The sequence below is a fragment of the Takifugu flavidus genome, chromosome 1 (genome assembly GCF_003711565.1).
Source record: "Takifugu flavidus isolate HTHZ2018 chromosome 1, ASM371156v2, whole genome shotgun sequence".
Classification (NCBI taxonomy): domain Eukaryota; kingdom Metazoa; phylum Chordata; class Actinopteri; order Tetraodontiformes; family Tetraodontidae; genus Takifugu; species Takifugu flavidus.
The window spans coordinates 1,674,661-1,700,249 of NC_079520.1; the positions used below are offsets into that span (position 1 = coordinate 1,674,661).

Sequence of the window (25,589 nt, forward strand, 5' to 3'; positions counted from 1 at the left end):
TTCATCAACGTGTCAACACGTATCGCAGACAAAACACACGGCAAAGAGCAGGACTCCAGTTTCAACTGCGCTAGCTGGTAAAACAGTCAGCGACACATCCGAGTCCTGCCGGTGGAGCCCACTCAGAGGGACCCCGAGCAGGCGATGGGGGATGTGAGGTGTGGGCCCACCACCCTGCCTGGACTGAGAGTCTCTGTTTGTGAGTGATCCAACCCCTTAAATCACCAGACTCTTTTGGATTACATGCAAATGTAACTTTTGCACGAATTATCTGCTAAACTTCCTTATTTGATGTCAAACTTTATCTTAGTCCTCGCAAAAAACACTGTTTTATAACAGTCAAAACTAACTTAAACACCCTGGCCGGAGGCAAATCTCGGTTCCTCGGTTTTGGTCGTAAACGTTGATCCATTTGTGGAGGATCAGATAATCTAAACCCTCCCTGAGACCCTAAACCCTCAGCAGTTAGCTGGGCTGTGGTTGTAATTAGCCCCGATGAGCCATGGGAAAAACAAAAATTTGGCCCCAACTCCAGTTCTATTGGAAGGTCTTTGTAACTCGAGCCGTGCACGGGCGGTGTGCACCTACAGGGAAGTACGGTTGGCTAAGAATACTATTAAAACTGCTGCTAGAACCGCTGTGGTGTTTTGGTAACAGTGTGTCACATCTGACCAAAGCATTCAGTCTCTTGGCTACCAGCATCGCTACTGTAGCTACAGCCTGTAGACAAAATCCAATTTGTAAGAGTATTTCTTAAAGTGTCACTGCTTTCATTTCGTGATAAATTGACTGTATCTGTCTTAAATTAAGTCTCTGCTGGGTTGGAAGTAAACTCCCTGAAAGGATTGACACCTCTCTCTCTCTGCTTAACTTGAGTGCTAATAAGCGAGCATGCTAATTGGCGCGCAGAGGCTTCGGGCTACACATGAAGATGGACCATTTAAGAGCTTTTGAAATGTTTTTTAGTCGCCCTCTGCTGGTTGTCTGCAGTAAAGTGACCGCTTCCCCTTTATTGGGGGACTTGAGTCCCTGTGAAAGAGTCCAGCGTTGCAGCACAAATGTGAATGGAGGGAAAGTCTCAAGAAAATACTTGAGTAATTGTACTTACTTCCATTCCCCCCCCCCCCCCTTTTTCAGCATGTTTCTGTGTCTGCTGGCTTTTCCTGTCTATTTGTGTGTGCTGCATTGTTGAGGTCTCTCAGCTTCCATAGAAAACAAACCATGTGAACAGTCTCATCGCCCAAACATCGAGTTCATGTCTGTTTACTCCTCAGGAGGACGACTGGGCCCAGTGGCTGAACAAACAAGAAAATTGGATTATGACTCGACACACACGGCCCAACTCAAACTCAGGAGGCACAAGCGAGTGAGGGAGGAACCCGGAGGGAACCATTGGGTTTAATCCCTCAAATTCAGGTGGCTTCTGCTAAAAGCTACAGATTATCACTCTGCTTCTTTCCTTATTATATGAAGCTTAACGCTGCTGATCACCTGTAGCTTTCATTCAGCTGGTAATTCCCTCGGTAAATGTTTGACCACCTCTGGAAAAGTGACCCGCCCTCTTCGCAAATGTGCCCGTAAAACCAACAATGCCTGGAGGCGATGAAGAAGCAGCCCTTACAGTCTGCACGGGCACATTCTCCTGCTTTCCCAACATAAGCGCTGTCAAAAACATCCACTTGTCAGTTAGATCACGCATCAATACCCTCCCCTGTAATATTGGTTCCACAACATGTGACTGGAATTAAGCCCAGTTGGCCGCCCCATAACCTCATGATCACTGCACCATTAAAGGAGCAATCAAATGCTTCAAACCCGCCGTAGCGATTTAGAATCAGTCATTTGGATTTTAATGTGAAATCGCTGTGAATCTCTGTTGTTGTCATGTTTTATTCCAGTGTGAGTTATGGCCAGACAGGTCCAAGCATGAAGACACACTCTGTTTGAAGTCAAGTCCAGGAAGGCGGAGAGGAAGCTCGTGTCCCTGCCTGACTTCCTCCTGATAAGTGGACATGTGATTAGCATTGCCGTCTGCTACTTGCTTTGCCCTGCAGTCAGCCTGCTCTGCCTTCAGAGGACACACTCGCCGCCTGAGGCTCATCCACCATCAACCAGGTAGGCTCCATGTTTGTGGGGGTCAGAAAGCACAGGTGTGTTTTAATCCTGCTTTTCTGCTGGAGGTTCGGGTTCTCTGTGGTTAGAAGGTTTTAGAGTCTTTTAGCTCTTGATGAGATAAATGTATGAGAAGGTAAATGCAAATTAAGTGTATTTGTATTTCATGGCACATCTGCCAGTTGAGCACTGAATCTAATGTGACTTTACTAGTTAAGAAATAAGCTAGAATAAAGTCAGGAGCAGCTGGTTTTCTTAATACAGATGGTGGTTTACACCTGCTGAACAAACAGAGCCACGTAGCGATGCACAGCCACAGAAATCCGATGGACCCATTACAAAAGCAATACTGAGCCGCAGTTGTTGAGCACAGCGTGCACAGATTTGATGTGTTGGATTCACACGCTGGTATATTGGGAGCAGAAATTCGATTAGGTCAGGTACATTAGCTGTTGGAGCCTCAGGGACTAATAAAATCATTAACATTCCTGGAGACATCTGTGATAATAGTGAATCCACACGTCGTTCTCAGGCTCCCCCGGCCAAGCTAGCATCACATAAAGCTGCATATTAGAGAAGGTTTTAGCAGCTAAAAAGCCTCCAACCTGAATCAATGAATCTACTTTAGAAGTTTAAAACAGTAACTGCTGTTGGTTGGGTCACGTCTAACGCTAACGCTAGCAGATGGAGATTAAAATCAAGGATTCTAACGCATGTAACACTCCCACGCTGTAAAGATCATCTCATCTTCAGAGCACCATCACATTAAACTGGTTTCTGAGGTGATTTCATCCACCTTCTCACCTGCTGCTCTGTTGGACACAAACATAACTGATCATTTGGAATAAATGCTTCACGCTCTTGACTCGACACCGTCGGCGCTGACATTAGCCTCATTTATCCCCGCTACAGCTCAGGATGAGTTTCAGATTAGCGCTCATGCCTGGAGGAAGTACAGGCAAGAAGCTGGACCTGACCAAGCTGACGGATGAGGAGGCCGAGCATGTTTGGGCCGTTGTCCAGAGAGATTTTGACCTCAGGAAGAAAGAGGAAGACAGACTTGGGTAAGTTGGTTTTATTTTTAATAGTAGAAAAACATTCTAATGACTAAGGAGAAAAAGTAGCATCAACGCAGAGGGGGCAGTTAGCGATCATCTGTCAACCTGCTGGGCACCACAGGGCTCGTGCAGCCCCCAGCTGGGTGCCTGTGCAGAGGTAACGCTAGAAACCGAGTCAGAAGCTTCGATCTGTTGGTCTTGGCCAACGTCAGCTGCTTCAGATGTGCTGAACATGCGACGTGCTGCTGAAATTGGATTATTAGGTTATTTCTTGTTGCGTCATTCCCCACAACTTCAATCTTTGTCATGATTTTTTTTAATCACAATTTAGAAATAAAGGCGTGGTCATTGTGCAACAGCTGCAAAAGTAAATCAATATTGTAACTAAAATCAACATTGTTTAGTTACACCATCATTGTTTAATTTAAAAACTTAAAATGAGAAAAACAAGGTCTTAAATGCTCCCAGGAGAGCAGCTGTGCACAATGTTTAATACCAGGCTCTGCCCACAGGTACCTGCAACACACACACACACACACACACACACACTATCCTTGTACAACAGCAGCAGTGTCACATTTTGGCTAAAAATAGCTGTGTACATTTGCTTATAATCAAGTATTAAATTAGGCAGGAAATAAATAAAATGCAAAAACGATGTAATTAAAGCCAGATTGGAGGTTGGCGCCGCGATCCGGATGTTATGGTGGAGGAACACACGAAGCGCTGTTGGTCGGTTTGGGATCAGATCAGAAGATCCTCTGAAGGAATCGGCTGCAGCAGCACAGTTGTTTCCACTAAAGGGAAATAAAAACCCCAAGAAGCGCCTCGATGCGATAGATCATCTGCTGCCTACTGTTGGTTTCAGATATTTGTCTCCCATGAATTGATTTCCTGGTTGTTGTTGCATAAAACAATCAGATATTCTTCCTCTTTGGTGGATGCAGGTGTGATAAATGGGCCTTTTTCCACTTTCTTCTCGTCTCATCGCTCCAGCTCTTTCTGCTCTGGTATCTTCATAAAGAGAGAGTGAATCGGACCCCCTCCCAACCCATGAGCCCCCCCACGTCGGTCGGATGTCAGCCAAGGGGGATTTGATCTTTAAGCAACCTACTGTTATATAACCTTATATTACTGTTACTGCCTCCGTAAAACCCCCCAGTTCAGGTGCAGACAGTTGGAACAGACCTGAGGGTGAACTTTCCCGTTAGCGTCATGAATCCATCTGTCCACCTAAAACACAGGACTTCTGCTTTTGGGATTCTGTCAATCATATTTTCACAGGATTTGGATTTAAATTATGCTCTAAAGTTCCAGATTTTCACCCACTTAGAGTTTCTCTGGGGGGGGATTATGACATCGAGGTTTTGAGATAAGTGCAGCGGCTCAAACAGGCTGAAACTGGAGTCTAAGCTAAACTCAAGAGGGTTTTATTTAGGACAGGCTTGGTGGGAAGATCACCATGTATGGGAACGCTCAGCTGCGTTGGTCTTCATCTCTGCCTGTGATGAAGCGAATTCTGGCTGCTGCCCAGGAGCTCCTGAGCTCTGCCAATGCTCCCAATCCTCCACAGAACCTGCTTTTAATCAACCACTGAGGTCACATGTGAAAGAAACTATGCAGGAATGCAAGAATCTATGGCTTTAGTCACATCGAGGCCACGCCTTGCATCCATCTCAGTGGTTAATAGATCTGAAAAAAAGGCATCCTTCCACTTCCTGCAGCTTTGGCCAGGCTCCGCCCCCTCATCCCACATTTGGGATTTGTTATCTAATGTTTTCTTTTCTGCCGTCGTCAGCGTCTCCCATCGCCGAGCGAAGGACACGTTTCTTTCAGGATTGCGCTAAAGATCTTGTCTGACTCCAGCAGATGAGGTCACCGCTGACGCAGCAGAGGAGAGGTGTGTGCTTATGTGGGATTTGGCCGTTTGTGCGGCGCCCATCACACAAAAGCTGCCATCGCCACATCTCAGAAAACACCCTCGCGCTATTCAATCTGCAAAACGCATTAAATGTCAATAATTTCGTCAAAAGCTTCTTATTAAGCATTAGGAGGGATAAACCAGTGTCCCTTAACACATGCATTGCCAAGACTGTCTGTTGCCTCAGCCTGCCGACGCTGCGTTCAATGACACTGTTATTTTAGCTTTCAACAGCACAATTGAGTAGAAGGTTGTTCAGTTGTTGGGGAAAGTGTCTCCACATGGTTAGTTTAGCGTAGCTTAGCTTAGCATACATGATGGAGCCAGTGGGGCTGAACGTCGCGGTCCAAAAGCAGCGACTGCAGCGCTCTTTCATTCTGTGTAAATAAACATGGAAAATGAGCATTTTGTGTTGTCTTGGAAAGGTTCCTGTTAGGCAACAGTCTGCTCTGTGTTCTGCTCTCTGCCTGCCAAATAAAGCCAGCACCAGAAAATCAGGATAAGAAATCAAGAAGGTCATTTAGCTCCCATTTCTGCTACCAAAAGAGCTTTTCTGTTGGTTTTTTTCTCTGTTCAGTAGCACCGGACAGGCAGTAATCAGCACGGCTTCACTGTCAAATACAGACCAGAGCTTCTGACATAATAACGTGAACGATCAGAATAAATGTTCCTGTAGCAACAGACCCGCTCAGATTTCATCTTAAATCATCTAATCCAAGTATTACTGTAGCTATCAGGCACTGTGCAACGGTACAGATGTGTTTCAACAAAATCATTTTCTGTGAAATCATCTTGATTCTGACCCAACCTGGACCAGTTACATCACTAACAAAATGTCTTTAATTCAGGGACCTAAAGACAAAGATTGAGAAAGAAGACACGAAGAGAGAGTTGCTGGGCAACCAGACCAGGCTGACTGAGAGCTACTGCATCCGGTGTCTCCAGCCCTTCAAGTTCCTGGTCAACACCAGGCGCCAGTGTCTGGACTGCCAGCTGCACATCTGCAAGTCCTGCAGCCGCTACAACAAGAGGGAGCAGGGCTGGGTGTGTGACCCCTGCCACATGGCCAGGTAGGGACCAGCTGAGCGGAGATCTGTGGCCGCCGGCTCATGGAGACGCCTCCAGGAATAAGCAGCCCCAACAGGAAACGGTGTCACCAGTGTCATAAAGCTGTGTGACCTTTGACCTCCATGGTGACGAGTCAAGGCTGCGAATCTGAGGTTCAAATCAGACAGAACACCCCAATGAGGGCACAAAGCCACATTAGCAACAGCATGTTCGTGGGGACTCTGGGGGATGCTGGGTCTGGGACCAGCTTGAACCAGTTTTTGGGTGAAGTTGGAGGTGAAACATCCCATAATTATACACTGAAGATGGCCCGAGATGACGCTGTTCTTCAGCGCTCTGTCAAACTCTGCATTCGTTCACATCCATCAAGGCAGCAGCAAGTTTACTTTAGCTGCGTTTGTCCCATAATCCAGCAGCAGGCCACCACATGTGGGGTCCAGGGGCCGGGAGTCGGGGGCCTGACGTCACTTCCAGACCCCCCCAGGTCTGCTGGGCTGGGAAAACTCCTAATGTGTTGTAGTCTGTTCTTATCTTAGAGCAGCTGATTAAAAGCTGTTTTCAACACAAGTCATTGGAACACGTCTCATCCTAATCGATGATCTGTGGATTTACGGCGCTCGTAGCAACAATAAAGTACTTTTTACTCATTACTGGAATCCTCCAGAGGAATAAACGAGTTCTCATGTTATAGATGAGCAGGATAAATCAGGAGGAATCTAAATATCGGAGTACGAGCGCCTCGAGTTTCGCTTTGAAATAGTTGAGTTCTGCCATTTTAAATTCCTGCCCTGACAGACTTTAGAAACATCTCGCTACTCTAATTTATAGTGTTAGCTTTACTAGTTTACCCAAACCTCCTCCCTCCCCCGCGTAGCCAAGCTCAACCAAACATGGTCGGAAAGGTTTTTCTGGATGTTTTAAGTCAGTTTTGGTGCGAGTGGGTGAGAAAACGAGAGGCGGATCTCGGGATAAAGGGGCTAATCCAGATGTTTGTGGCTCTGAGTGAAGCTTCTTCATCGTTTCTACGCTTTTCAGCACTTTATAGACGTTCGTTTCTCCGTTTGGATCCTCAGTATTTGCTGAAACGGATGAAAAAACAAATTTCTGAACAAATGTGATCTTTGGTCCTTATGAACCCAATAAAGATTAAATTATTAGAAATGTTGGCGGAGGCCTCGTCAACAGGAGCAGCCAAGTTCACCCTTGCAGGTCCGTTTCCCAAACTCCGTTTCCATGGTTTCCTCTCTCCAGAGTCCTGAAGATCGGCACTCTGGAGTGGTACCATGAGAACGTTCGGGCCCGATTCAAGCGCTTCGGCAGCGCCAAAGTGATGCGGTCGCTGTTCAAGAGGCTGAGCGGAGACAACAGCAACGAGGGTGAGACAAGTCTGTCTGTCTGTCTGTCTGTCTGTCTGTCTGTCTGTCTGTCTGTCTGTCTGTCTGTCTGTCTGTCTGTCTGTCTGTCTGTCTGTCTGTCTGTCTGTCCGTCCGTCCACCCATCCATCCATCCATCCATCCATCCATCCATCCATCCATCCATCCACCCATCCCTACCTCAGCCTCTCTTATCTTATCTCAGAGTATCTTTTGCTCCACATTTATTTATCAGCAGGGTGAATTTAGCTTTAGGCTCTTGGGTGTTTTCTTTATTTTGCTGCTTTAGCTGATGCTTGAAAGTCGCTCCTGCCTGTGAAGGGACTCGGTGCCGTCCGAGTCCATGAGCACAGCCACCCATTCTGAGCAACGGCCAAACGTCTCCACAAATGTGAAGGGAATTTCAAGTCTCTGGTCAATTTTCCATCACTCCAGGTCAGAGTTCCAGAGCCTTTTACTGGAAGTCTGCTTCAGCTCAACAGAAATCCTCCACAAATGAAAGTTTTTCAGGGGATCCAGCAGCTGCAAACTGGACTGCAGCTGCATGGAAAATATGTATCAGCCACTGTGATCACGCTCTGGCACCAGAAACTGGTAAAACACCCCCATAAGAAGCAGGAATGGTGTCAGTTTTGGGTTCGAAAATGAGATCTGATCATTCTCATTTCCTGTTGATCAGAGTTTTATCACACCAGGAAGCTTTTCCTGTTTTCATCCTCTCTGCCATGATGTCATGATGTTTTCCCTCAGAGCTGAGCTAAAGTCACTGACCTGGTTGTTTATCAGGGTTTTACTTCATGGCTTCATTCCTAGAAAAATCCGGCAAAAAAATGTTTTTCCCAGGAAATGAAGTTAAAAAGATGGAAAGGATAAAATGAGTTTTAAAAACTCAATGTATGAGCCATTATTTCCTAAAGCAGGATGCCACATAACAGAAGTGTGTAGCTACGCTCGTATCAGGCGTGCGACCTCGTCCACGCTGTTCCCGGGCCCCCTGGTGGTGAACAGAGGCAGGTGACACACCCTGACGGAGCCAGAGCGCGTCTCCGCTCCAGATCAGCGGAGGTCAGAGTGACGATCCACCAGATGATGATGGAAACCCTGAAGGCAGCTCCAAGTGCCACCCATCAGTCTACAGGTCGCTTCGTTTCTGCGACCTCGAGTCACAAGAATAAAGTTTCCTGTCAAAAATGAAAGAAGCCATCAAAAGGCTGCCAGAGCAGTCACAGGGGTTTAATATCTTCCATCCTTCTGCTCTTTCCGGTTCTGGCTCATCACAGCTGCGTTGAGTGATATCACAGATGAGCCTGGAAGCGGCTCTGGCCCGGTCCTGCAGGACCCCCCCCCCCCATGTGGGACGTTGAGCTGCCTGCAGCTCTGCAGTTTTTATTTTCAGGCCTTCTAATGTGCTGAAAAGTGCTGTCTCAGTTTACTGCTCGGAGCTCGGCTGCGATGGACCCTTTCAAACATTTTCCATCGCTTTGCTTGTTTGCTTCCCACAAAGTCCTGCCAACATCCCCCAACATGTGTTGGGAAGCTGCTTATTTCATCTCTCAGCACTATCATCCAAGTGAGATCACCGCGCCGGGACATGTGTGAATGGAGCATTGGCAGCGCGGGCTGCGCTCACACTGAGTCAGCCTGAAGGACTTTGGAAAGTCGGGGGTGAGGTTTAGCTGGCGGAACCCAGCAGATCTTGTGATCATCTGGTCACATGTCTGCAGAGACGGGGGGGGGTTGCATGCATTAATCCTCCATTCAGGCCGCGCAGATGCATGTTCGATGCATGTTAACAGATGATCGGCAACTCACCACACTCGTGACGGACCAAGTCCCACACGCACGGCTGCGCTCGCACACATTCCACACAGTCTTTGTTCGACTGGACTGAACCTCCTCTGGGATGGTCCGTCGGGCCCCCAAAGCTCAGAGGGTATCAAACCCAAATGAAACAGCAGCGTCTTTGTTCACATATACGGAATATAAAGGGACAGGAAATAACACACACGGCTGAACATTACACCAGTTACACCAGTTACACCAGTTTGTGGTCACTGGTGTGTGATAGTCAGAGGGTGTTTGGGGTTAAATGTGAACTTCAGCAAATGTTATTAGCATCAGCACTCATTTTGGTGGTGGCTAACTCTACATTAACCATACATTAATAGTTAGTTATCAGTTAATTGTCAGAATATGTGCTACTTCTTGCTTTTATTGTTGTCTGTTGCCTGTTCTGCCCCTGAGGAGCAGTAAACACCACCAGTGTGGCTCATCAGACGGATGACATGGTGACCCAGACAGGTGGTGTTGCCACTGTTTGCTGTGGCAACAGTGGGGGTTGATACTCCACAGACAGCAGCTACGCTTCCATCTGCAGACATTTAAGCCCCTCACGTCCCCGTCGACCCCTCTGGAAACACGGTCGGCATAAAGGTCGACAAGTTTGACCCGCCGCTGTTGACAGGAAACATGAAGGAAATGGGTCACGGCGGATAAAATGTGACTTTATCAGCACTGCTGCTGCGTTCGGGACATTTCTAAGTCATTTCGTCTGTGAACACATGAAGGGATTCGCAGCTTTTTTCAGTGAGCGTCTCTCCTCTGAAATCTGCCAGAAGCTGGAACTCAGAAACTGAGCTGCACTGTTCGTCTGAACAAGTTAAACATGTGGAGTTAAGTTAACCTAATTAACCAAGTTAAACCTAATTAAGGGTGATGCGTCACCACGGTGGTGACGGGACAGAAGAATATGCATCAAGGTGCAGCTATTGCTAATGAGAAGATGGTATCTGTTACAGAGGTTAGCCAGGTCAGCAAGAGGATGAGGACTCTGTGGTTGATGGTGGTTGATGGTGGTTGATGGTGGTTGATGGTGGTTGATGGTGGTTGATGATGGTTGATGATGGTTGATGGTGGTGGTGGTGGTGGTTGATGGTGGTGGTGGTGGTTGATGGTGGTGGTGGTGGTGGTTGATGGTGTTGATGGTGGTGGTTGGTGGTGGTGATGGTGGTGGTGGTGGTGGTGGTTGGTGGTGGTGATGGTGGTTGGTGGTGGACGGTGGTGGTTGATGGTGGTTGATGGTGGTTAGTGGTGGAGGTTGATGGTGGTTGGTGGTGGTTGGTGGTTGATGGTGGTGGTGGTGGTTGATGGTGGTGGTGGTGGTGGTGGTTGGTGGTGGTGGTGGTGGTGGTGGTGGTGGTGGTGGTGGTGGTTGATGGTGGTGGTGGTGGTGGTGGTGGTGGTGGTTGATGGTGGTGGTGGTGGTTGATGGTGGTGGTGGTGGTGGTGGTGGTTGGTGGGGTTGATGGTGGTTGATGGTGGTGGTGGTGGTTGATGGTGGTGGTGGTGGTGGTGGTTGGTGGGGTTGATGGTGGTTGGTGGTGGTGGTGGTGGTGGTGGATGGTGGTGGTTGATGGTGGTGGTGGTGGTGGTGGTGGTGGTGGTGGTTGGTGGTGGTGATGGTGGTGGTTGGTGGGGTTGATGGTGGTTGGTGGTGGTGGTGGTTGGTGGTTGGTGGTGGTGGTGGTGGTGGTGGTTGGTGTGGTTGATGGTGGTGGTGGTGGATGGTGGTGGTTGATGGTGGTGGTTGGTGGTGGTGGTGGTGGTGGTGGTGGTGGTGGTGGTGATGGTGGTTGGTGGTGTTGATGGTGGTGGTTGGTGGTGGTGGTGGTGGTGGTGGTGGTTGGTGGTGGTTGATGGTGGTTGATGGTGGTTGATGATGGTTGATGGTGGTTGATGGTGGTTGATGATGGTTGATGGTGGTTGATGTTGTGGTTGATGGTGGTTGGTGGTGGTTGATGGTGGTTGATGATGGTTGATGGTGGTTGATGTTGTGATTGATGGTGGTCGGTGGTGGTTGATGTTGTGGTTGATGGTGGTTGGTGGTGGTTGATGTTGTGGTTGATGGTGGTGATGGTGGTTGATGTTGTGGTTGATGGTGGTTGTGGTGGTTGATGTTGTGGTTGGTGGTGGTTGATGGTGGTTGGTGGTGGTTGATGTTGTGGTTGATGGTGGTTGATGGTGGTTGATGGTGGTTTTTTTTTTTTTTTCTTTTTTTTTTTTTTTGTTTTTTTTTTTTTTTTTTTTTTTTTTTGGTTTTTTTTTTTTTTTTTTTCTTTTTTTTTTTTTTTTTTTTTGTTTTTTTTTTTTTTTTTTTTTGGTTTTTTTTTTTTTTGGTTTTTTTTTTTTTTTGTTTTTTTTTTTTTTTGTTTTTTTTTTTTTTGTTTTTTTTTTTTTTTTTTTTTTCTTTTTTTTTTTTTTTTTTTGTTTTTTTTTTTTTTTGGTTTTTTTTTTTTTTTTTTCTTTTTTTTTTTTTTTTTTTTTCTTTTTTTTTTTTTTTTCTTTTTTTTTTTTTTTTTGGTTGATGGTGGTTGATGGTGGTTGGTGGTGGTTGCTGGTGGTTCGTGGTGGAGGTTGATGGTGGTGGTTGGTGGTTGGTGGTGGACGGTGGTGGTTGATGGTGGTGGTTGGTGGTGGATGGTGGTAGTTGATGGTGGTTAGTGGTGGAGGTTGATGGTGATGGTTGATGGTGGTGGTTGGTGGTGGTTGATGGTGGTTGGTGGTGGTTGATGGTGGTTGGTGGTAGTTGATGGTGGTTAGTGGTGGAGGTTGATGGTGGTGGTTGGTGGTGGACGGTGGTGGTTGATGGTGGTGGTTGGTGGTGGATGGTGGTGGTTGACGCTGTGGTAGATGTTGTGGTGGTTGTGGTGGTTGATGGTGGTTGATGTTGTGGTTGATGGTGGTGGTGGTGGTTGATGTGGTTGGTGTTGGTTGATGGTGGTTGATGGTGGTGGTTGGTGGTGGTTAATGGTGGTTGCTGGTGGTTGTGGTGGTTGAGGCAGCAGTTTGAGGAGGAGGACAGTGGTTAAATGTCTGTGGAGGAGAAGAGGCTGTTTCTGTGTTTTGTGTTTCACAGCTGTGTTTTGATTGGAACAAAGACTCTACGTGTCAGATCACTGATCACTGATAACAGATCACTGAACGAGAGGTTTGGAGTTGAGGATTGGGAGGAGAAAGGGGAGTTTATCTGGGGTGAAAGTTAGTGATGATGTAAGAAAGAAAGAATTATTGGAAAATAAAAAGGCTGGCATAGAAAAGGCCTCAGATTGGACTGATGTGTAAACATGGCCGATTCTGCAGCCGGACACAAGGGGGCAGTAGAGGTGCTCTGTCCGGGGCACCAGGGAAATACTTGCTAGTCTTATTCTTCATGGTAACATGTCATGCTAAGCACCATGTTAAATTAGGAGAAATTAGAGATTCTGATCTTAATGATCTGAAATGAAATCATTTATTTGGCCCTTGGAAATCTTTCCAGTCTTACGTTGGCTTTAATGTCGGAAAAGTCGATAATCTCTGGCCAGAGATGTTGGGTTTGCAGAAACCAAAGTTGTGGATTTGTCTGAATTTCGTTGGCGGAGAAGAGAAGTTTAAAGGAGCCCATGTCGTTTGTCCAGCGGTTGTAGAAATTTGAGATGTTTCTCAGCCAAAACCTGGTTTTCCTACTGAAAAGAGAACGTTGTGGCAGCAAAGGCCTTTTTTATTTCATTAACTGTGGTGTTAAAACGTGCCCAGCAGCACTGATCTGAGTACAGTGGCTTCATCTGCAGGCTGGTCTTTAGACGGTCCTCGGGGCTCCTGCCCACACACACACACTCACACACACACCCTGTGTGTTAATTAGCCAGTTAAGAGATGTGTTTGGCACTGTACAAAACTTTACTACCTGTTTTACTGTCCTGTATGAGACCCTCACATGCTCTTTCATAAATTAGATTTTCAGCAAATTAACACACACGTATGGTCAGACCTGCTCCTCTGGTGCTCCTTAGAGACGTGTAAGTGTGTGTGTGTGTGTGTGTGTGTGTGTGTGTGTGTGAATGTCGTTCACCTATATAACATAAATATATAATATATTTATTCATTTTACCTGTGAAATTGGTTTATGATCATTTAATTGAAATGTATTTTGGCCACTTATCCCTTCCAGCATCCAGATGTTTTTGAGCTTTCTTTAGTCTGTTTGCTCCATTTCCACAGACATTTTCCACGGACTCACTGTCAAAGTCCTTGTTTTCCCCTGCAGGATGTTTCTGCAGGAAACATCCGATATTAAAAATGTACATTTGCCACATTTGTGTGGAAATCAGTGTTCTCTTATAACAGCGTGATGTTGTGCAAGTGGTGGGCTCAAGTTTTCCTGAAGGTTTGGATAATGTGACTCTTGGGTTTGCTCACATGGGAGATGCACCAAGAGGAGAATACAAAGAAATGCTTCTAGTAAATAAAAGGACGATCGCTTCTGCCTTTCTTATCTGCAGATGGGTACGAGGAGCACAGTATGGACGGAGCAGAACCGCTGAAGAGCAAAGAGGTAACCGAGTCTTTGATCTGATCTTTGGGGCAGAAGTAGTGGGCAGATGTGAAACATCTTCATTTCTGAAGCGCATCTGGTGGAAATCCAGGGATTTTAGACGGGTTTTGCGCGTTCTTTTGCACCAGTTTTCGAGCGTTTGTCACTCCTGAAAGCGAAGGTGTTTCCTGGGGATCCAACCAACCTTCTGCAACGGCTGGAACACTTTGACAGACTTTGGTTAGGTGAGGCTGAACACTGGCAGTGGTGCATTCTGGGTAAATACCAGTCTGTCTCACGTAATCATACGACATAAAAGTTGAGAGAGCCTCTGAGTTTGGTCCAGGGGTTGTAAAGCCAGGCCTCTGGGTTCGGTGGAATTCTTCATAAAACTGAAAGCTTCTATTGTTAACGCCACAGTCTGTGAGTAAAGTGGGAGTTTAACGGTTTATTTCAGTCGCTGCAGCTGCTGCTGGGGAGGAAAACACTCCATGGGACTTTTAGGCTCTTCTGGGTTTCTATCTGTTGTTCTTAGTTTCCATCATGACTCAGGGAGACGTGTTTGGACAGAAAGACCTTTGCTACCACGTCCCCACAGCCCCCCCCCCACACACACACTCTCGTTTCCATTTCTATTGAGCGCCCCCTGTTGTCCACAACAGAAACTGACGTTTGCAGAACACAAATCCTAAATGGGACTGGCAAGACTTTCCCACTCTGACTAAACTAAAGTCTCATGTAACTGTTGCATAAAATGAGCAGGAAGAACGTTGACGTCGAGTTTAAAAGACGCTCTTTGACGCAGAGTGGCTAGAAGAACATAGCAATTAACAAACATTCTAGAAACCTACAGGAGGCTTTTTCCTGCGTATCCAGGCGAATCGAACGCTAATCCAATGTAACTCCGATTAAAGACAGATTCTTCTGAAGGAGACATACAGGCCAGCGTGCTCCTCAGTGCCGGAGACCTGAAACTGGAAATATTCTCTTCAAAACTAGACTTAACTGCTCGATGATGCCTGAAAAATAAGTTCTCTCTGATTTACATGACTTAAACTTGACAGGATGAGACGGAACAAAGTTTAATTGCTGTTATGTCGTTGCTCTCTGGGCCTCCACCCAGTTGTGTCTTCACTCTTTCTTCTTCTGTCTTTTTGCGGTGCTATTTCTGCTAAAGATGAAGAAGGCCAAGAGGAGGCTGACGGTGGATCCCATCGATTTCGAGCGAGAATGCGACAACGAATCGGGACAGCGGTCAGATCAGGTAACGTTGGCATCCTGAGGTGTTGCGATGGAACTGTAATTCTCTGCCGATGTCTTTATTTGGTGACACATTTGTGTCTCCGCTGACACGTTTCTCCAAGACGATCTCCGTTATCCTCTGTTTACTGAATAAACAGTCCCGTTTTGCTCGTCCGTCTCCACCATCACAGGCTGCGCTCTCACAGGGGGGCTTCAACGAGGATGAAGGTGTGAGGGCGTCGACGCTCACAGAGGCTAATCTGGCTTCTGTCTTCCACCACATTCTTCAGGAACAGCATGAAGGTTTGGACCAGCCAGCTAATTAAATGGATCTAAAATGTTTGGAACAAATCTAGCTAGTTTAGTTTTATATGTTTCCTCCCAGAAGTGAAGCAGATGGTTTATTCTTTGATTGTGAAACCTCATATCTGCATTTCGTTGACTGCTATTTCCTCCAGACAACAGAACGCTTCCATCTCGCTCCGTCTCCCAGCTCAGCTACTCCTCAGTGGGCAGTGGAAGTGGTTGGGGCCCCCACTACAGCAGCAGCAGCTACCTGCCCGGCCCTGGCGACTCTTCAGGGGAGGAGGAGCAGGTCCAGCCATTCCCGTTCTACCAGTCTCAGCAGGGAGCCTTGAGCCACACCTCCCAGGAGAGCCTGAACTCCCCCCACCCTCCACCACAGGTCTTGTCCTCTTCAATACTGATTTGAAACATCAGAAACAAGATTAGAGGGTCGAGAATGTTGAGAACCACCGGTGTGATTGGCGCTGATCCCGCTGTTGTCACGGAGAAACGCACAACACTTTCCTGGAAGCCACCAGGCGTCTTTTTAGTCGGTTGTTGTGTTTAAAAACGGAGTCACGTTGATTCGTGGCGGCGGCCCGACGCGTGCGCGGTCGTCAGCAGCGCCTCCATCAGTGGAGCCCCTCTGGGGCGTGGCCCAGACGCAGCCGGGGTCTGCTTTTAATCCCGTATCGCCTTCTTTATCGCTGATTGACATCCAGTCAAAAACCATTTTGTCGCATCGTTCGCACAACAACGCAGCCATAAACACATCAAGATGTCACTAATTTAGTCGTTAACATCCGTGCACAACAACCTTCTGTTACTGCTCAGAAATCTGATATCAACCAGATTCATGGAGCCTCATTTTATAGAACCCATCTGCTGCTTAATGATGGCAGAGAGCTGTCGGGCCTTTTTTCACACATTTGACACAAAGATCTTAGGTCAGTTTTACAGAAACAAGGATCAGCAGTCTAGTAAAATGTTGCTGTCTTAATTCTGATGTCAACAGTTGGTTCGATCCAGCAATATTTGACCTTTTGGCTTTGGAATCTGCTTCATTGAACCGAAGAATAAATTTGGCAGTGGGATGATAAACAGAGCTGTTAATCTTGTGGGAAACGTTGACGGCGCGTCAGTGGCTCTGTGGGTTTGGGCCCCATTTATGGAGTCATTCAACAAATGAGAATTTTAATTTTAATGCAACGGATCAGACTTGAGGCCACTTTAAACTTGGTCTTTCACCAAGTGCGTCGTCGTCTCCTGAGATCAGGGAAGAAAACCACAAAATAAACTCTGCAGAGCACAAGATGATAAATAAATTCCTTTTGATTTACTAATCCCGAGAAAATTCTAATTTTTTGCAGGCTTATTTTCTGATCCTGTTTATTTTAAAGCTGCGTTTTTGCTTCATGAGAGTTGGCGACTGTGAGACTTTGATGACGGAGGTCAGAGGTCACGTATGTCGCACTGCAGCCAGTAATGTGCCGTAACAGACTCCGACGATGGGCCCAGACCAGTGGACAGAGGCCTTGTTCCAGTGCCTAAAGGGATATTTTAAAAGAAAACATTTGAACTGTGTGACTTCTACACCGAGGTCTTTGTGATGGGGGGGGGGGGGTTTAGAAGGAACGGTTCATTATTCCTACGTCTGTGTGTGTGTGTGGGGGGGGGGTTAAAGCTTCACCCGCGGAGCCTCTGCTTTACTTCCTGATTAGAATCAAACCACGATAGAGTCGCTTGCTCAGTTATTCCAGTTGACATGTGGGGAAAACCCATCTAAATGAGTTTGGAAGCAGCTTTTTAGGACCCACTACAGCTCGATTCTTTAACTTAAATTAGATTTGTGATTCAGCTCCGACTCTGATGAGCGCATGTTCCTTCATGAGGTCTCCTTCATGAGGTCTCCTTCATGAGGGTTCATCTGAAGGCCCCTTCCTGCAGTCCGAGTCAAACTGGTATCACGTGATTCGCTGCATATTTCCACGCCCGTTTAGCTTCTTTCTTCTGTCGGGTCGCGTTCTGACCTCCCACAGATCAACGACTTGAACAGCCGCGTTTCAGCCATCGAAAACTTCCTGAACCACCTGGAGCAGAAGGTCGCTTCCCCGTATGAGCAGGTAAATCCAGGACATCAGACCTGGAGCCAAACTTCAAGGGCTGCCAAACACATGTGGATTTGTTGAGCTGAGTTCATCTTTACTGAGTCTGACATTTCCTGGAATGTTTCTAGAAATACAACTAAATGCACAAAGATAGAAATTTGAATTCTATTTAATGTATCTAGAGCACATTAGGCATTTCTGATTAAGCTGGACAATAGGCTAATGAGGTTAGCATATTAGCTTCGTTCAGACAGGGCCTCTTTGGTTAGCTTATCTTTGGAAAACTACAGCAGCCAGATGTGATCTTCAGAAACACATTAAGGCACCTTTTTTTTCTCTTTTTACACTAATCAGCAGACGCCTCCAACTCCAAACAGCACATCTCCTTTTTCTCAGTGGGAGGAAGCAGATTTAGAAGAGCAGCAGCTGAGGGAAAAGCTGGATAAGATGGCGGAGCACATCAGTGACCACAGTGAAAGCTCTGAGGAGGAGGAGGAGGAGGAAGAGGAGGAGGCCAGCAGGGCCCCAGAGGATGCCAAGCCCTCCAGACTACCTGTCAGAGCAGCTTCCAGATCCAGCATCATCCTCTCCACGCTGGAGGAGCACCAGACCGGCTCTGAGAAGGTAGAGAGCTTTTCATTTTAAAGCTTCAGTTAATGTCAGGAAGGCCATGAAAAAGAGATTTGTGCTGCACATCTGGACGGTTGATCTGCACTCAGTAAATTCCATGACCGCTGGATTTCAGTTCAAACATAAACGTCCGTCATTAATCACTCCGCTCCGACATTTTCCCCTGACTCAATCCCACATCTAGGAACTATCTCCAATCTAATTTTATTGCCTTTTTGCTGCCACAGCTCAATGTTTGAAAGCCCAACATCTAAAATTAAAGCTCTTACGTTGAATTAAAGCACTTTAGTCCAGCATTGATGTGGTGCGTTAACGTTTTATCGAGATTTCCTTCAGGATTTTACGGGATCTTACGTGTTCAATGTCATTTTACACAACTTGTCTTTTGGAGAACGCCGAGATGGACGTCCCGGAGCAGAGGTGGTGTCCTCTGGAGGAGGGGTCAAAGGGCGGCTTCAGGGGCTCAGCAGCTTTATTGTTTGAGCTGGAGGACAAGGTAGCACAAGCAGCCGCCAGCGTCCAGAGCGCCCAGAGCGAGGTAATAAAAGTCAACTCTGGAGCACTTTATTGGTGACAGGAGCTGCTGACGTCCACTGGTTTTCTCCTCAGGTGTCCTACATAGAGGACAGGATCGCTGCTCTAAACGCCGCTGGGATACAGGGGGACAGAAGAAGAAGGGTAACCATATCTTGTTTCTTTATTTAAAGAAAGAAAGGCAGGATTCCTGCCTAAGTCTCAGATAACGATGCAGATAACGGCTCCTTCGTGAATACTGCTGCCCTCTGAGGTGCTGTAGAACCTGGCTGGACACTGTCTCACTTCCTCCTGTCTTTCTTCCTCCAGTCTGCCATCCCAGTACATGCAAGACGACTTTCCCACAACCCTCCCTCAAGTAAGCAGCCACACGTCGACTCTGACATTAACCTGTTGTTGTTCCAGAGGTTCCACAGCTCCATCTCCAATGTTCTGCTCCCTGCAGTGTGTCACTAAAAGAGGTTCCTCTTTATCACACACGCCTAAAGCACAATCTCCTCGGAAGTGGCACATTTAACGGCTCTATTTAGCACATTTTTCCATATTTTTCCTTAAATTGCATCCATTGGAGGTTGAATGTACCATGTAGTTGCTGTATGTCTCCAGACCAGGTGGACAGGTTTGTGAGGAACAATATCCACAGGGGCTCCCTGACACAGAGGAACCCAGTGGCCAAGCCCAAGACTGGGTCTGTCTCTGCGGTATGACGCCGGAACGCTGCCGGTGGCGAGTTTGCTTCCCGTATCACGTTTACTCTGTACGTTTGATCCAGGCCGTTCACTCTGTGGTGAGCTGCAGGGATCAAGAAGAGAGATACCAGCCCCACATCTGTGACAGGAAGTAGCTTAAAGAGAGACACCTGATCCACCTTAGAGACACCCCGCCCCCCCCAGTGGGACGCCGTTTGGAGTCGGGCTGAATTATTGGTATTCTGTATTAGTGGTTTTTTAATCCCATCCTGTCAGACCATCACAGCTAGCTCCACCTACTGGTGTGGAGGTGTAAGAACATGCAGGGTATAGTTACGTTAACCAGTTTAGGAGTGGTACCACTACCCATCACCTCCCAATTTCCAGATAAACGTTCTACTGGAAGCAAACTCTCACTTTACTGGTTTAACTGGGCTTTGGTTTCTGCTCAACGATCACCACAGGTTGCTTTTCTAATCAGGCTCACTGGTGGGTTGATGATTGACTGACTGACTGACTGAGGTTTGTGTTTTGCTGCTTACGCTGCATTAATTTCTGTTTCTGATTGACAGCAGCGCCGTCGCTTGTAAAAATAGACTTTTAGAATCTGTGCGCCTGCTTCTGGTTTAGTCTAATCACCAAGGGGAGGGATTGTTTGCTGAGATGTTGGACGACCCGAGTGAGTTTGCGACCATGTGTGTGTCGGCGGCCCTCAGAAATTCACGACATGCAACAATAAAGGTGACAGCTCTGCTCTGTTTGGGGTCACATCTCTGCAAGCACACAGTCTGCTGCTCATCTGCTTCCACGTTCTCGTCTGATTGTTCACATCTTCTCCCGTGATTCAGCAGCAGGCTGAAGTGTGAATGAACCCAATCAAGGCAGGTTACTGATGAGCTGATGGTCCACCCAGCAGACAGTGGTTGTGTTTGTTTCTTGCAGAAACCAGTCATGAATCAAGCTACGTGAAGCGGAGGCTGAGCATCCTGTGAAGGTCACTTCCTCCTCTGATCCACTGGAATTTAGCTGCACCTCAACCAGGCCGGGAGCTTCTTCACGTCTGTTTCTGCTCTCTACGGTTTATGCACATATAGTTTGAGGGTGAAATTACTGGGTTTTCTTTAATGATGTTTTATGTATCAAACTTAATGTTAAGTTAACTTTTCTTATTGAGATTTTACATACAAGCAAACAGATGATTGTAGTTTGTTTGTTTTTACTGCTTATCCAGTCAAAAGTGCAATAACTATATAAATCAGTCCTTTTAGAATAATAGACGTGTAAACAGGGTATATGATAAAGAATCAAATAAACACAATTGGCGTATAAATTTAGATAAAACTTTGCTGTTGTAAATATTTTCGAGTTTCATATTCAGTTTAAAAGCAAGAAGAACTTCTCTTCTTCCAGAGAATCATGCTTAGATGCCAAAGCCACAGATCTTATTTGATTTGTACTCAGTTGTTCTCAGATCTCTTTCCACCTGATTTCCTGCTCTGTTTTTACTTTGTTCTAAATCTGACGATTATTTGGAAAATCTAAGAAATCTAAAAATAGCACAGACTGATTTGTATGTGTGGCACACCACCAGAAGACGACCTTCCTGTGTGGGACGTGTTCCCTGGGCCGTTTCTCCAGTCACAGGAATCATGTGTGTGTACTGTGGTGGAGGGGAGGCATTCCTGCCTCTGGCCCAGGGACCACTGGGATAGACCCCAGCACCCCAGTGACCCTAACTGGGAATATGCTACTGTTAACTGGATGGGTGGATGGATGGATGGATGGATGGATGGATGGATGGATGGATGGATGGATGGGTGGATGGTGGATGGGTGGATGGATGGATGGGTGGATGGATGGATGGTGGATGGATGGATGGATGGATGGATGGGTGGATGGGTGGATGGATGGATGGTGGATGGATGGATGGATGGACGGACGGATGGTTGGATGAATGGATGGATGCATGGGTGGATGGATGGATGGATGGATGGATGCATGGGTGGATGGATGGATGGATGGATGGATGGGTGGGTGGGTTGGTGGGTGGTTGATGGATGGATGGATGGACGGACGGACGGACGGACGGGTGGATGGATGGATGGGTGGATGAATGGATGGGTGGTTGGGTGGTTGATGGATGGGTGGATGGGTGGACGGGTGGATGGGTGGATGGATGGGTGGTTGGATGGGTGGGTGGGTGGATGGATGGATGGGTGGTTGGGTGGTTGATGGATGGACGGATGGATGGATGGGTGGGTGGATGGATGGGTGGTTGATGGGTGGATGGATGGGTGGGTGGATGGATGGTGGGTGGATGGATGGGTGGATGGATGGACGGACGGACGGACGGACGGACGGACGGACGGACTCTTTACGGTCTGGCATCACAACCACATGTGTGCTGGTCACACTTTGCTTCCGTCGCTAACGAACACTTGCAGCTTTACTTGGAGCATCGGTGTTTATACCAAATCATGATCTTTGTCCATTTTTACCAAATCAACACGTTGTAGTTGTGATTCAACATATTGTGCAAATGCTAAGTAGCATTAGCCTACTGACTGTATGTGAGTGTAACCTGCTTCAGCTCAACGCTCATCTGGAACGAAGCTTCACAGATTCCTCAAACATTAACTGAAATGAGCCAAAATGTAAGATCGTATAAAACGGAAGGTTAAGGATTCATGTAATTCATGTGGTCATTAGTCTCTTCCCAACTTCTTGATTTAGCAAAACAAATCAATAAATCAAGTGAGTGAATAGAAGTGATGCAGTGTCGGAACCGTCTCTAAGGAGCCTCAATGCAACATAAACAATTTGATAGTTTGACTTTAGGATCCAGTCGAGATGAACGGTGTTGTGATTTTCTAGCAGTTCGCTGATGGAGACGTGTGTGTGGATGAATATTCACACTCTTTTTGCCTCTAACTTCAGCGTGACTCACAGATTCTGCTGAGGGTGGCCTCTAATGCTGCAGATTTGTCACGTCACAGTGACACTCACATCATTCCTCTTTAATCCCCTTTAACGTTTCTTCTGAGCCCTTTCTTCATCTCATCCCAGCGAGACATAAACAGCTTCTTTGTTGAAGGATCCAAATTAAAATCAGAGCCTGTGGTGCGACAGAAGCTTCGAGCAGCACCAAAAGGCTGCTGCAGCCACGAGAATGAGCTCAGAAAGAGGCTAAATCACAGTGGAAACAGCTATCCTGCAGAAAAAAACTGTTTATTCCACAAAGAACAAGATGCTGAGAGGGAGACAGACGTTTATACAGGCAGACCACATTATTTAGGATTCTGCTTCCACACGCAGTCACTTTAATTCAAAGCATATTTAATTTCCCCGGATTTATTCACAATTGATATTGTGATTAAAAGATGGAAATTTCGAGTTATTGCCCAGAATCCAAACTGTTTTCAGATTAAATGAATGGAATGGAGCCTCATTCCATTTCTATATCATAAACAGATCTTTTCATGGACGATCATCTGGGATTTTCAGGTTGTTCACTGGTTTTAATGGTGTGGCTGAGGAGTGGGAGCATATTTTTACGGTGCTGATTTGTGAAACACGTCTAGGAAACATGACTTTTATTAAATATGTTCTGGTCAGCGTTCACTTGATTTATAGCGGTCATGATTTGCAGCAGGATGTGAGAAGGCTGGACATGTCTCTGTGGTGCAGATCCTCACAGGGCTTCTCCTCCCACTCCGACAGGCCGCCCTGCTGACCTCCAACACACTCGTACACTCTGTGGGCTGAGTCACATGACACTCACTGAAGACGGCTTCACACACACGCTCCTTCGATCCCCGCCGATCCTGTTTTTATGTTCATTTCACTCTCCTCCAGTCTGAAACCAGAAGGTTCTGCCTCTGTTTTACTGACCAACCTGTTCTGATGCCAACTGTGAGGGAAGCTATGATAGTCACTACCCAAATGATTTGTGAGTAACGAGGAATGTTTATCGGATTATCTGGTCGTAAATATAAATTTACATCCGATAAGATTTCATGTTGGTATCTGCTGCCCTCCAGTGGATAAACAGTGTAAGTTCACCTGCGGTCAGCACATTCACTCAACGTGTTAACCTGATATTTTAAATCTTACAAATATTAACCATAAAATTCAGTTAATCCAGTATTCAGACACCTACCTACATCCTGCAGCAGCTCGTCGACGTGATCCCCCGACAGTGCTGACGTTTCAATAAAATATAATCCCCTGTCAGCGGCCAGACTGTGTCCCTCCTGTGTCATGATGTGAAATCAGCAGGAATGAACTTAAACCCGTCATAAATTGGGTTTAAATGAGCTTCCCCATTCTTGTACCTGCTCTGAGACCTGTCGAGCGTGGCCCAAGTCTGCCTTGTTGCCGATCAGCCACATGACAGTCGACCCAGGGATGTAATGTTTCTCCAGCTCCTGCAGCCACAGCTGGACTCTGTAAAACGTTTCCTGGAAAAAACTACTTATTTATTTTTGAGATGATTAACGCCAAATGTCAAAGGTGATATTTGTATTTTCATATTTGTAGGTAACGGCTTCTGCTCCTCTTACCCGTTTGCTGATGTCGTAGACCAGCAGTGCAGCGTGGGCTCCCCGGTAGTATAGTGGGGTCACGCTGTGGTACTTTTCCTGCCCTGCCGTGTCCCATATCTCAAAGCGAAGGGACACGTCCCTCAGATGGATCATGTGGGTCATGTAAGCACCTGAGCAGAGCAGAGACGGTCCGGGCTGAACTGACAGTTCAAACCTGCACGGACTCACGAAAGCCACCATCTATTCCCACTGGAAACACCGGTCCTGAAGTATCAGAACCTGGTGTCTCTTCCACTGACGAGGATCCCACCATGCTGTTGTTGCCATGGCTACAAAGATGTTCTTAGCTTCTCAGAGACGCTAAGACAGTTTTTAAGGCAGCTTTAAAAAAGACAAGTTGACAAACGAACACTTGCAGCTTTCAGTGACCAATGATTCCTAAATATATCATTAACTTGGGATAATTAAAGACACCAACTTGAACTTACAGCCCACTGTCGGCACAGTGCTCCTGAATTCACTCCTGACAAACCGCAGAGCCAGGCTGGACTTCCCCACACCGGAGCCTCCCAGTAGCACCATCTTAACTCTGAGGGTCCGGACGGGTCTCCCCAAAGTGTCACTAGAGAGTTGGGTGGCCACTGGGTCCCTCTGCGTGTTCATCACCACCAAATGAGAGACAGAACATGCACAACCTTGCTTTTCCAGATAATGAAAATAAAAGCAAAGTCCGGTCTCGGCATGTTTAGTACAGATAGCATCAGCCACTTCCTCATGAACCAGAGCCATAAAACCTTCAGCCAATTAGACAAGAGAAGCACCTGCACTTTGTGCTCCGGTAGACCTTCAGGTAGGCCTGAAAACAGAAATATACCAAACAGAAGCTGTGCTCACATCTGCTTCTTCTGTTTCTTCATGAAAAGCGCACCGAACGCATCAAATCCACAAAAGTCTAGTTATAGTAATTATCTCTGATGTGATCATAAAAATATAATTGAAACGTGCCGCACCGTGAGGGCCCATGTTGGACTCGCGTGGTGTAGAAAACAGGTGCAGAATTCCGAAAAAAAAGAAAGAAATCTTACTTTTTTTTGGAGTACGTGTGAGATATTTATTGACCACCAGAGGGCAGCACTGTAGTAGTCCCTGAACGCACCAGCGTCATTGAGAACTATACGGGTCACATTGTCACGTTAATATAGCCACAAATATCATCTGACAATAGTCATTCAAATATTTATTCACAAATGATCATTACTTCAATTCTTTATTATGCCCAGTCGTAATTATTGCAAGTGTAAAATGAAATCAGTGAAATCTATAAATGAAAAACTGGATTTGAGTAACTAGATTTTATCAAGCTAATGTTTAGTTGAAAACTAAAACTTACTTTTTAAATGTTTATAAATATACATATAGGAGTCGTTTCAATACAAAATACAGATTTAAATGAAAATTAGATACAAAAATAAACAAATAAATCATACAAAATGTCAAAGCTACAAATTCCCACATTTATCTCTCTCTCTCTCTCTCTCTCTATATATATATATATATATGTGTGTGTGTTGTGTGTGTGTGTGTGTGTGTGTGTGTGTGTGTGTGTGTGTGTGTGTGAGTGAATTAAGTATTTTCCTGTAAAGTTGTGTGACGCTGACTTGTGTGTCTCTTTA

General features: G+C 46.3%; 2 protein-coding genes across 6 annotated transcripts; one reads left to right on the top strand and one right to left on the bottom strand.

The window, feature by feature from the left end:
- The first annotated feature begins 1,293 nt into the window (after positions 1–1,293).
- mlphb (melanophilin b) lies at positions 1,294–20,713 on the top strand. Of its 4 annotated transcripts, none has more exons than XM_057042690.1 (16): positions 1,294–1,416; positions 1,899–2,115; positions 3,025–3,176; positions 5,940–6,161; positions 7,411–7,535; positions 13,853–13,905; positions 15,062–15,148; positions 15,318–15,429; positions 15,585–15,811; positions 17,451–17,534; positions 17,877–18,143; positions 18,541–18,687; positions 18,759–18,827; positions 18,993–19,041; positions 19,290–19,384; positions 20,315–20,713. In XM_057042690.1, exons 3-16 carry the CDS (start codon positions 3,031–3,033, stop codon positions 20,339–20,341), a joined length of 1,710 nt encoding a protein of 569 aa, XP_056898670.1. In that variant the 5' UTR covers positions 1,294–1,416; positions 1,899–2,115; positions 3,025–3,030; the 3' UTR covers positions 20,342–20,713. The 4 variants fall into 4 exon arrangements, with proteins under 4 accessions (XP_056898670.1, XP_056898677.1, XP_056898686.1 ...); XM_057042697.1 differs by having other exon boundaries at positions 17,916–18,143; XM_057042681.1 differs by lacking the exon at positions 1,294–1,416 and having other exon boundaries at positions 1,902–2,115; positions 17,874–18,143.
- A 1,868-nt stretch (positions 20,714–22,581) lies between these two features.
- On the bottom strand, positions 22,582–24,781 carry LOC130531027 (ras-related protein Rab-17-like). 2 transcript variants are annotated; one of them, XM_057042720.1, is made up of 5 exons: positions 24,405–24,781; positions 23,935–24,086; positions 23,707–23,832; positions 23,532–23,625; positions 22,582–23,126 (listed from the first exon to the last, which is right to left on the bottom strand). In XM_057042720.1, exons 1-5 carry the CDS (start codon positions 24,703–24,705, stop codon positions 22,984–22,986), a joined length of 816 nt encoding a protein of 271 aa, XP_056898700.1. In that variant the 5' UTR covers positions 24,706–24,781; the 3' UTR covers positions 22,582–22,983. The 2 variants fall into 2 exon arrangements, with proteins under 2 accessions (XP_056898700.1, XP_056898708.1); XM_057042728.1 differs by having other exon boundaries at positions 22,582–23,133; positions 24,405–24,772.
- Positions 24,782–25,589: the final 808 nt, after the last annotated feature.